The sequence below is a fragment of the Lissotriton helveticus genome, chromosome 3_2, assembly GCF_964261635.1.
Source record: "Lissotriton helveticus chromosome 3_2, aLisHel1.1, whole genome shotgun sequence".
NCBI lineage: Eukaryota > Metazoa > Chordata > Amphibia > Caudata > Salamandridae > Lissotriton > Lissotriton helveticus.
Window position 1 is genome coordinate 497,815,505 of NC_136062.1, and position 12,082 is coordinate 497,827,586.

At 48.4% G+C, this 12,082-nt stretch overlaps 1 protein-coding gene across 7 annotated transcripts in view; it reads right to left on the minus strand.

The window, feature by feature from the left end:
• Window positions 1–12,082, minus strand: part of CELF1 (CUGBP Elav-like family member 1) — a 427,681-nt gene that overhangs the window by 160,585 nt on the left and 255,014 nt on the right. For 4 of the 7 annotated variants that reach the window (XM_078684500.1, XM_078684496.1, XM_078684501.1 and 1 more), the window contains exon 9: window positions 2,990–3,065. In XM_078684500.1, the coding sequence (XP_078540626.1) occupies window positions 2,990–3,065 (76 nt within the window). The remainder of the gene's footprint in view (window positions 1–2,989; window positions 3,066–12,082) is intronic. The other 3 variants (XM_078684502.1, XM_078684498.1, XM_078684499.1) reach the window with 1 other exon arrangement.

Consider the following 12,082-nt stretch of genomic DNA (forward strand, 5'->3'; position numbering starts at 1 on the left):
GGCTAAGGCCTTCCGGCGATGCCTCAACCTGAGCCTTGGAAGGTACAGTGTCATTACCGGGCCCCGCGACTGCGGTTGGGCCTTGCTCATGGCTTGAGTCGTCATCGACGGCTCCGATTGCTTGTGCGTCGTCTCCTACCTCGACAACGTCTTCATCGTGGACGTAGTCTTCGTCCTCATCATAGTTTCAGTTTTGCTCCGACGCGGGATCCGACTGTTGATCAGGATCCTCTTCTTCCACGCCCTCGTCGTCTTCAGCCTCGAAGATGTTCTCTGGGTCGGGCGCGGTCTTCCGCGCCGACTGTCACGCTGCGCGCCGAAGTGTTTTCTTCGACCTGAATCGAGAACAGGCCATGCAGTTGGCCTCGTCGTGGTCCGGTGATAGACATTTATTGCACACCGGGTGCACATCGATGTGAGGGTATTTTGAGTTGCAAACGGGGCACCGTTTGAACGGGCTCCGTTCCATCGTATATCGTTGATGGGGCCTTTGGTGTCGAAAAAAGGCAATCGGCCTTCGACGTCCGGTTTGAAGAACTGGAAGAAGTACGTGGCACCGAACGAAAGACAATACCGACGCCCCTAAGCCCTTTTGGCCTTGAAAAAAGTGTTTTATATCGATTCCGAACGTGAGTTACGAAAGTACATCCGAACCCAATGGCGGAAAAAAACAATCTGAGGATAGAGAGGATGCCCATGCGCACTGTAGTCCAGGGGAGGAGCCACCTATCTCGTGATACTTCGAAGACTCTTTCAGGACAACAATGTGCAATCATCCGGACCTAACACTAGGCGGCTATCTATGCATAAGATGTGAATTCAGCAGCCCACATGCCTCGAACCTGCAAATATTCTTTAAAAATCGTACGACATACTGAAACGCAATTACCTACCTGTTTTGAGTTAAGCCCCCAGTGCTGGCCCTAGGAGACTAGTGCTGGGCTACAAAAGTAACGCAATCGTACTTTACCTGTAACCTGAATTTCCTCCCAAACGTTTTTGCTAATCTGGTTTCAGCTTAGACCCCAGGACTAAATCCAAGATCTAGTCCTGGAACTACCAAAGTAATCCATAAAGTAATCAACTATACTTTCCTATGAAAACCATTGAGCTCAATGCTAGAGTGTGTTTCAGAACTGTATTGCTATTAGCTAACCTGTGGTTATTGTGTGTACAAACGTATTGCTCCTCTGCAAAGTTTTCCATGAGGGTACTCAGAACTTGAAAAGTATATTTTTACAACTGTTGGTTCTAAAAATAAAAATATATCCAAGGATATAATAACAATTGGCCTGGAGTTCAGTCCTTGAGTGTGTGAAACCTTTTGCTGACCGAGTGTGTACAACAAATGCTTTACACGGTCCTCTGGTACTGCCTTACTGCTCAACCAAACTACCACTTTGGAGAGTAAGGTCAGCAATGACTTTAACCTCTGTTATACCTCTGAGGTTTGTGGACTCTATACAAACTGTACTGCCTTCTAGTACAGTATATATAGAGCCACTTTCTCACAAGGAGACCTAGCAACTCTCCCAGGTTGGCATTGTTGCAGGCCCAGGAGAGCGGGAGCTCTCCCCCAAGGGGTCCAGCACCATGTCGGCTGTGTGGCAGCCTAGGCAGCCTCTCAGACAAGACGTGGATAGTAGGTTAGATTTCAGGGGGCATCTCGAAGATGTACTCTGTAGTGCATTTTACGTTAAATCCCACAGTGGCATCAGCGTGGGTTTAATGGGCTGAGAAGTTTGATATCAAACTTGTCAGTTCAATGTAGCCATTATAGTGCTGTGGCGTTCGTAATGACAACCTCCCAGCACCATATACTCTTAATGGCATCAATGCACTTACAGTGCCCATGAATGGTCCTGGGTACTGTAGGGGCACAGGGCTCATGCACCTGTGCCCACACCATTGGCTTAGGGCACCCAGCTAGAGGGGTGACTGATGTATGCCAGGGCAGTGGGTTTGTGGGCATGGCACACAGGCATGTGTGCCATATCGATTCTTTGTTTAGTTCTGCACCAGGACACTCAGCCTGCAAAGGCAGTGTCTCTGTGGGTGTCAGGGTGCAGGGCCCCTAAGGGTGGCACAGTAAGTGCTGCAGCCCTTAGGGGGCTTCTCTGGTCACAATGACCTGGGTACCTAGGGTACCATTTACCAGGAGCTGACATGTGGCCAGAGATGCTAATGGGGTTTTAGCTTCAATACAGTTTTAGGGAAGGAACACAGGCCCTGGGCACCCAATTGGCAGGAGCCCAGGGCACACTCAGTCAAAGCACATCAGTAATTCAGCAAAAAGTGGGGGCATACCATGCAAGAAAGAGTGCCCTTTCTCACAGAGGGTTATGGCTTGCGAAAGGGAAAGGGGCCTAGGCCTCTTTTCAGTTTGCTATACACTAAGCATTGCTTTTTTATATACCGGAGACTCCCGTCTTGAAGACAGGGAATGATTCAGCTATGAAAGCTCCAATACTGGAGTAAAAGGTTATACCCAAATGCATACCACCATCTCCAAGTGGGATGGACAGTCTTCACTGCATCTCACCTCAACACCTTCCATTTAGGGCAAACGACACCCAACACCTTTTCAACCATGTATTTCCAAATGAGGACAGGTACCCATTGCAAGTCATGAAGCTTTATGGCATTGTCAGTAAAATGAAGCGCTATTTGGATTCTACAATATAATAGGTACTGAAGAGAAAATGAAATATAAAATAGGACAAATAAATGGCAAAAGGTTAGAAGAAAATTGAGGGGCCTCATCAACTATAAGTAAAAGACCTACATGATAATCAGCAAAGAGACATGGGAGAATAAAATAGGATATATTACAAATTAAATAAGGGCAATACAAGAACTGAAGAAAACTACGAGGATCAAAAATCAAGACTACTATTGACCAGCAAATAAACAAGATTGCTGCAATCCAAGAAATCTCCAAATAGTGTTTACGGCATACATCTTCCTTATATGTAGCAGATATACTCACCTCCCATTGGGTGGAGGCCGCTCAGGTTGTTGAGGTTCCCAGAGGACGTAGTCTGCTGAAGGAGCTGCAAATAAAGCTAGACATTACACCAAAACAAAACAAGAACGAAAGTGAGGGCTGGCTCAGCTTCTGAGAGGTAGAGCAGCACACTTAACCCAAGGAGAAGACTTGAAAGAAAGGCAGAATAGACAAGGACAAAGGCAAAGGAAACTACAGAGGGCTTGGGGGAGCCACAAAGAAGCTTGATTACAGAGTGAAATAAAGCTATGACTAAGTCTACAGCTAGAACAAGAAATGCTGGTTCGAGGCATAAGTGCTTTAGTAGACGATTAGAGCACAAAGGAGCATATGAAATGAATATGCTACTTACCAGTATGCATCTGTTCTTGGCATGTAGGGCTGCTAACATTCATATCTTAGCATTAGATCGCCGCCTAGTGTTGGGTCCGGATGATTGCACATTGTTGTCCTGGAAGAGTCTTCGAAGTATCCTGAGATAGGTGGCTCCTCCCCTGGACTACAGTGCGCATGGGCATCGGCTCCATCCCCAGATTGTTTTTCGCCATTGTGGCAGAAGATGGAGTGAAAAGTGTAAAGGATGTCCATGCTAATGATGAATGCAAGAGAGTGTCTGCAGCCGCTACGGGCACCGGGGAGGAGGGCGGGCGATATGAATGTTAGCAGCCCTACATGCCAAGAACAGATGCATACTGGTAAGTAGCATATTCAGTTCGAGGCATATGGGCTGCTAAATACATATCTTGTGCATAGAATACACAGCAGTTCCTCCATTAAGGGCGGTTGCCCGTGCCAGCTGCAGAAGCTTGAAAAAGTGTCTTGAGAACAGCCTGTCCTACAGCTGCTTGCTGTTTGGAATGCACATCTACGCAATAATACTTGGTAAATGTGTGTGGTGTAGACCATGTGGCTGCTCTACAAATGTCTTCTAAAGGAATGTTCCCCAGGAAAGCCATGGAGGCCCCCAATTTGCGTGTAGAGTGCGCCCTTGGGGGTATTGTTAAAGTGCGTTTAGCTTTTTGGTAACAGATTTGGATGCATTTAACAATCCATCTGGCTATTCCTGCTTTGGAAATGGGGTTGCCTTTGTGTTGTGCTGAGAAGGCAACAAAAAGTTGTTGTGTCTTCCTAAAGGGTTGTGTCCTGTCAATGTAGTACATTAGCGCCCTCTTAACGTCTAATGTATGAAGCATTCTTTCTGCTACCGTTTGCGGGTTTTGGAAAAATGCAGGCAGGTCAATAGTTTGGTTGATATGAAACTGTGACACCACCTTTGGAAGGAATTTGGGGTTAGTGCGGAGCACTACCCTGTTGGAATGTATTTGGATGAATGGCTCTTGGATCGTGAGCGCTTGCAGCTCGCTAACACGTCTGAGCGACGTGATAGCAATGAGAAAAGCCACTTTCCATGTTAGAAACTGAAGTTCGCATGAGTGCAGTGGCTCGAAAGGTGGGCCCATCAGCCTAGTGAGGACCACATTGAGGTTCCACACAGGAGCTGGTGGAGTTCTAGGAGGAATGACTCGTTTCAGTCCCTCCAGGAAGGCTTTAATGGCAGGCACTCTGAAAACAGAGGTGCTGCCGATTCTGGAGGTAAGCCGCTATGGCGGATAAATGTATCCGAATGGAAGCGTACGCCAGATTGCATTTGTAAAGATGTAACAAATAGCAGATGATATTAGGAATGGATGCATCTAGCGGGTTGATATTGTTGTTTGTACAGTAAATGACAAACCGCTTCCATTTTGCAGCATAGCAAGCTCTGGTCGTGGGCTTTCTTGCCTCACGGATGATGTCCATGCATTCAGGAGGCAGGTTGAGGTAGCCAAATTCTAAGACCTCAGGAGCCAGATCGCCAGATTGATCTTTTGCGGATCTGGATGCTGAATGTCGCCATGGCTCTGCGTCAAGAGGCTGGGTGTGAGATGCAGCCTTTGATGCGGTACCAGGGAAAGTTCTAGAAACGTGGTGTACCATGGTTGGCGTGCCCATGTTGGAGCAACCAGGATGAGAGTCATCGAGTGTTGCTTTAGCTTTCTTGCCACCAGCGGAATTATTATATTATTATTATATTTGAGTTTATAGAGCGCACAGATACCCAGGGGTTTCCCGGCGCTAACAGAGCCAAAGAAGCAGGGAGACAAGAAGAAGATGAATTAGGCAGAGAAAAGCCAAGTTTTCAGGCCTTTTCTAAATTTCAAATAACAGGTTTCAAATCGCAAAGCGATGGGGAGAGAATTCCAGAGTGATGGCGCCAGATAGGAAAAGGAGCGACCACCCACTCTGGTGCGTTTGAAACGAGGCACAAAAAAGGTGCCAAGAGAGGAGGACCTGAGAGTACGCACTGGACAATACGGATGGACCAAACTAGAGAGGTAGGAGGGGGAGTTACCTGTTTTAATCCGGTGCATATAACAAAGGGCTTTGAATTTTGCTCTTGATTCGATGCGCAGCCAATGAAGGTTGCGCAGGGAAACAGTGGCAGAGGCAGTTCTGGGCAGGTTGCAAAGCAGGCGAGCTGCCATATTTTGCACCACCTGTAGTTTACGTATTACCTCCTTGCTAGCCCCAAGGAGTAGCACGTTGCCATAATCCAACCTGGAGGTAACCAATGCCTGGACCACAGTTCTTTGCGTGTCTGGCGGGAGCATCCATGCTATTTTCCTCAGCCACCGCATGATGTTAGTACAGGTGGCTGAGACTTTCACAACATGCTGCTTCATGGATAACTGGTTGTCAAAAGTGACTCCCAGGTTGCGAGCCTTGGCAGAAGGAGCCGGCAGAGGACCCATTTGCTGCGGCCAGTGCTTGGGGCCCCAGAGAGAGGTGTCAGGACTGAATAAAAGGAGTTCGGTTTTGTCACCGTTGAGTTTTAATTTATGGGTCTGCATCCAGTTGGCAATATTGATGAGCCCGGATCTAAGAGATGAGGAGGGAGCGTGTTTATTAGAGGAGAGAGAAAAAATGATTTGGGTGTCGTCCGCGTATGAAAATATCGAAAGCCCAGATTGTTCTGCCAAAGAGGCAAGGGGACTGACATAAATATTAAAGAAAAGGGGGCTTAAGATAGAACCTTGGGGTACACCGTGTGGGGACAGGAGGGCAGTGGAGGCAGACGTAGGGGAAAAAACCTGAAAAGTACGTGCGGACAAAAAGCTAGCGATCCAGGCTAGAGCCGTGCCATGGATGCCAGCGGCCTTTAGGGTAGAGAGGAGGATATCGTGGGAGACGGTGTCAAACGCCGCGCTTAAGTCCAACAGGATAAGCGCCACCGTCTCCCCTCTGTCCACCTGCTGTCTGATAGCCTCTGTGACACCTAAAAGGGTGGATTCAGTAGAGAATCCCGCCCTAAAACCAGACTGGGATGGATGAAGAAAATTCATATCCTCAATGTGAGAGGAGAGGCAGAGGTTAATATGTTTTTCCAATATCTTGGATAGACAAGGGAGTAAAGATATGGGACGGAAATTAGAAGGGTTGCTAGGATCAGCGTTAGTTTTTTTGAGAAGAGGAACCACCATGGCATGTTTCCAAGCTGCAGGCACGGTGGCTTCCAACAGAGATGCGTTCAGAAGGGCAAGAATGGGTAAAAGAACGGAAGTATCAAGGGTACTTAAAATTTGAGGGGGCAAGGCATCAAATGGAGAGCCAGATTTGATTTTTGTCATAAGTTTAAAGAAGAGTTCTAACGAGATAGGGTCCCATTTATCAATAAAAATGTGATGGGCATGGGTAAGAGTGTCCTGGGGAGAAGTGGTGTCAGGGTCTGTACTGGGGGGGTTGACCAATGCCCGTGGAGAGGCATCGAAACCGGCATAGATGCGATCTATTTTGTCCCTGAAAAATTCAGCAAGTGTATTGCATTGATCTATATCCAAACAGGGTGCTTTTGGTGAATTGGTTTGTCCCGAAAGTTCTTGAACTGCTCTAAACAGAGCTTTAGGGCGATTTTGGGCTGATAAAATAGCGGTGTTTACATAGCTTGCTCTGGCCGTCTTACACAGGGAGTGATAGTATCGGAGTTCCGTTTTATAAATTTCTTTATCCTTGGGGGAATACTCAGATCTCCATCTACGTTCAAGTTTCTTACACTTAGATTTGGCACATTTAAGTTGGTCATTAAACCAGGGGGCGGGAGGGTGGGTAAAATTTAATTTTCCATTACGGGCCGGAAGACATACGTCAATGGCTGAAGATAGCCATGTGTTAATTGACCTTTCATCTTTAATGGTGATGTTATTGGGTAGAAAGGGTAGGGTTGTAACAAGCTGGCGATTCAGTTGTAGCAGATTGAGTTTTTTCCAGTTTCTATTCGGTCTGAGGGTCTGAATGTAAACTGGAGGATCGACAATAGCACACGTCAAGATGTTAAATTCGACAATGTAATGGTCGGACCAGGTGATTGGTTTGGAAGGGAGGCAGGTGAGGGTGTCAAGATTCGAAAGGATGGGATCCAGTAAATTACCTGCTTTATGTGTAGGGCCCATGTTATGAAGATGAAGATTAAGAGCGGCTAAATCTTGTAGCAGATGTGTACTAATAGGACAGAGTGTATTATTAAAATGAATGTTCAGATCGCCAAGGAGAAGAAAGTTTGGGGTTTGCATCACTAGAGGAGCTATAATTTCCGATAAGGAAGATGCCCATGCGCCGGCAGCGCCAGGAGGACGATAGAGTAAAACACCCGAGAGGGTATAATTAGGAGTCAATAATAGTTTGAAGTAGCCAGCTTCACAACTAGGTATGACTAAATCCTCCCACTTGCATGAGTAAGTCCGTTTGTAAATGATGGCAATGCCACCTCCCTCTTTACCCTGTCTATTACGGCTCACATAGGTATAATTATTAGGAAGGGCTGTTGCGATGTCAGGTCCCGTACAGTCATTCAGCCAGGTCTCTGTGAGGAACAGGGCAGCCGGACTGTCGGAGACCAAAAGATCAAAAATGTCCCTCTTATGCTTAGGCAGAGACCTGCAATTCAGACTCAAAAAAGTAAAATCAGTGGAATAACGCGTTGGGAAAGCGAGCACTTGACCTGGAGAGGGCTTCCCAGATATGGAACTGGGGATAGGGGTAAATGAGGGTACTGAAATCAGGGTCAAAGAACAGACCTGGCAGGATGTAGGAGCATCCATAGGCCGAAGGCAGGGGCAAGTGGTGTTGATGGGGAGACGGAGAGATCGCAAGGCATGGCCAGAATAGTACAGCCTGGGGTTTAAGGGATTAGGAGCAGGGGAGATGGCCCCTGGTCCCGTCTGGTCGCGGACGGGCGCAGACGGGCTTAACTTAGGCGCAACTTCGGCGCGAAGTCGGCGCCCCCGCTGCGCCCGTCCGCTGCGCCTCCGCCACTCCCCCATATTAAATAGTCCGTTGTAGAGGGTGGTTAGTCCAATCCCCTTCCCCGTAGCGCTGAGGGCGGAAGTGCCGCTTTCAGGGACTCGCCGCTCTAGGGCACAGCCAAAGTGGAACGAGTCCGAGCGGGATGCACAAACAACAAGTAATCTCGTAGTCAGATTATTAAGAACACAGTATGCAGTATTAAAATTCAATGATTAAAAGCAGTTTCCTTAGCAGCGAGGTAGCGTGGCAGCCTGCGCTGCTTCTTAGTCTCTAGATGTGCGCGATCGTATTTTCATGCCTTAAATAGCCTATGGGGAGCCACGAGGCGAGGGCGGCTAGTCCAATCCCCTTCCCCGTAGCGCTGAGGGCGGAAGTGCCGCTTTCAGGGACTCGCCGCTCTAGGGCACAGCCAAAGTGGAACGAGTCCGAGCGGGATGCACAAACAACAAGTAATCTCGTAGTCAGATTATTAAGAACACAGTATGCAGTATTAAAATTCAATGATTAAAAGCAGTTTCCTTAGCAGCGAGGTAGCGTGGCAGCCTGCGCTGCTTCTTAGTCTCTAGATGAGAGGCGCTGGGGGAAAAGCGTACGCAAATTTGCCTGACCAGTTCATCCATATCGCATTCCCCTGCGATTCCGGGTGAGGGAACCTGGCGGCAAAGCTTTGGCATTTTGCGTTTTCCCTTGTGGCAAACAGGTCTATCTCTGGATGACCCCACTGCTGGAAGTACGGGTGGAGTACTGATGGATGTATCTCCCACTCGTGCATTTGATGGCTGTACCTGCTGAGCAGATCCGCCATCTGATTGTCCTTGCCCGGGAGGTGTTCCGCCATGAGGAAGATGTTCCTCTGAATGGCCCACTTCCACATGCTCTGAGCCAGATGAGACAGCTGTGGAGAGTGAGTACCTCCCTGCTTTTGGATGTAGTACATGGCTGTCATGTTGTCCGTCCGGATCAACACGACTTTGTTGCACAAATGTACTTTGAAGGACTTTATCGCCATGAAGATTGCCATCAATTCCAGGTAGTTGATGTGCAACTTCTGTTATTGAGTGGACCATAGCCCCTGCACAGTGTAGTGGAGCACATGAGCTCCCCATCCTTGGAGAGATGCGTCCGTCGTCAGGGTAATTTGTGGCACAGGCTCTTGGAACGGTCATCCCTTGCAAAGGTTGTGTGGATTCCACCAATGCAGAGAGTTGTATGCCCGACCGGTCACCAACACTAGGTCCGTCAGCTGTCCCCGAGCCTGTGTCCACTGATTTGCCAAGCATTCTTGGAGAGGACGCATGTGCAACCTCGCGTGCGGGACTATGAAAATGCAGGAGGCCATCATGCCTATCAACTGCATGAACACTCTCGCTGGTAGGGAGTGTGGCGGTCTGAACCTTTGGATCAGTGACTGAATGCTGTTTATTCTGGCTGGGTTTGGCTGAGCCATAGCAGTCAGGGTGTTTATTGTCGCGCCTAGATACTGCCGCAGATGGGCTGGTTGAAGGTGCGACTTTGGGTAGTTTAGCGAGAATCCTAGACTGTGAAGGAGTTGAATAGTGTGGGACATGTCTGCTGCGCATTGTTGTTCCGACTTCGCTTGAACAAGCCAGTCGTCTAGGTACGGGTAGACATGTATGTTTTGCCGTCTGAGGTGCGCCGCGACTGTCGCCAGACACTTTGTAAACACTCTGGATGCAGTAGTCACTCCGAAGGGTAAGACTTTGAATTGATAGTGTTTGTTCTGAATGGTGAACCTGAGGTACTTTCTGTGGGATGGGTGGAGTGGGATGTGGAAGTAAGCATCCTTGAGGTCTAAGGTTGCTAGGAAGTCCCCTTGGTTTAGCAGGGGAAGAATTTGTTGCAGTGTCAGCATGTGAAAGTGTTCTGACAGTATATACATGTTGAGGGGGCGTAGATCCAGAATAGGTGTGAGGGATCCGTCCTTTTTTGGGATGAGAAAGTACAGGGAATAGACTCCTGTGCCGCCCTCCTCTATTGGTACGAGCTCTATTGCGCCTTTTTGCAGCATTACCAAGACCTCCTGCTGCAATAAGTGCAAGTGCTCTGCCGACATAGGACGGTGCCTTGGGGGAATGTTGGGAGGAGTGGACGTTAACTCCAAACAGTAACCGTATTGGATAAGTTTTCGCACCCACCTGTCTGTTGTGATGGATGTCCAGACTGGCAGGAACTGCTGGAGTCTTCCCCCGACAGGTGTTGGATGGTCGGGGGGCAGTGACAGAGTCACTGTTTATTGGAGGCAGAGGAACGTGAGGTGTTGTTTCCTCTGCCCTTGGCACTGTTACCTCTGTATCCTCCTCTACCCTGCTTGGGGTAGGAGGATTGTGCAGTACCCTTTGAAAATTGTGATTGTTGACCCAAGTGTCCTCTGGTAACCCCACGTGCTCCTGAGCGACGAAAAGTGCTGCCCCTGAACTGTTGTGACTGAAGTGCCCCCATGGACTTAGCAGTCTCGTTGTCTCTTAATCTTTTCAAGTGTGGTGTCTACATCTGGGCCAAACAATCTGTCAGGATTGACGGGCTGGTTGAGGATAGTAGTTTGGATGTCAGGCTTAAATCCAGATATACGAAGCCAAGCTTGTCGCCTCAGCATGACGCTAGTGTTAATTTCCCTAGCCGCTGTGTCAGCCACATCAAGTGCACATTTTATTGCTGCGTTTGATATAAGCTTTCCCTCTTGTATGAGCATTTCTGCTGCTTCTTTATACTCATCAGGTAGATGTTGAAGGAGCTGTTCTAGGGTGTCGTAATGCGCCCTATCGTAACGCGCTAATAGTGCCTGTGTGTTCGCTATACGCCATACATTGGCAGCCTGCGCAGCCACCCTTTTGCCAGATGCCTCAAGCACTTTCGACTCCTTGTCAGGGGGAGGAGCTTCACCCGTAGTTTGGGAGTTTGCCCTTTTGCGGGCATTTGCGACCACCAACGAGTCTAGAGGCAACTGTCCTCGAATATATACAGGATCTCCAGGTGCTGGCCTGTATTTTTTCTCGATACGTGGGTTCACCACTCTTGCCCTGGTTGGTTCTTTAAAGATCTCTGGGGCATGTTTAAGGACACCTTTGAGCATCAGAAGAATTTTAACTGTTCTCTCTGAGACAGCGAAAGTGTGAAATAGGAAATCTTCCTCCACCGGGTCAGCATGCATGTCCACATTATGATTTGCCGCTGCCCGTTCGATTAAAGCATTAAATGCTGCAGAATCCTCTGTTGGAGATGTACGTGGTCCAAAACCCTGTGGATCTTGTACCACCTGCTGGCCACCTTGGTCCCCAGTGTCGTCATATGTGTCCTGCTGAACATCAGGGTCATTGTCCACTGGGAAATTGTATTGGTCGTCTTCCTCATCACCCTCTCCCCCAGATTGGTTTGGGGAAGGTGATGGACTTCTTCTGGGTGGTGGTAGGATAGGCTCAATAAGGGCAGGAATGTCCTGTGCCTGCCTCTTTTTCTTTAGTGGAACAACATAGGATTCCAGTGGTTGGGAAGTGATCTTCCTTTTGTAAAGGGTCAGTTTCCCTGTTTGGGCATCGATGAAATGCTCAGAGTGTTCTTCTGAGGCTTGAAGCGTCGAAGGAGACGAAGTCTTTGGCACTGATTTAGGTGCAAATGCCTTTGGTGGCACCTTCGGTGGAAGAGTGTAAATAAGCTTGGTTGAAGATCTCTGAGGAGTGTCAACCTCTCTTGGAGCCGAGGGCGTGGGAGCCGTCGCCG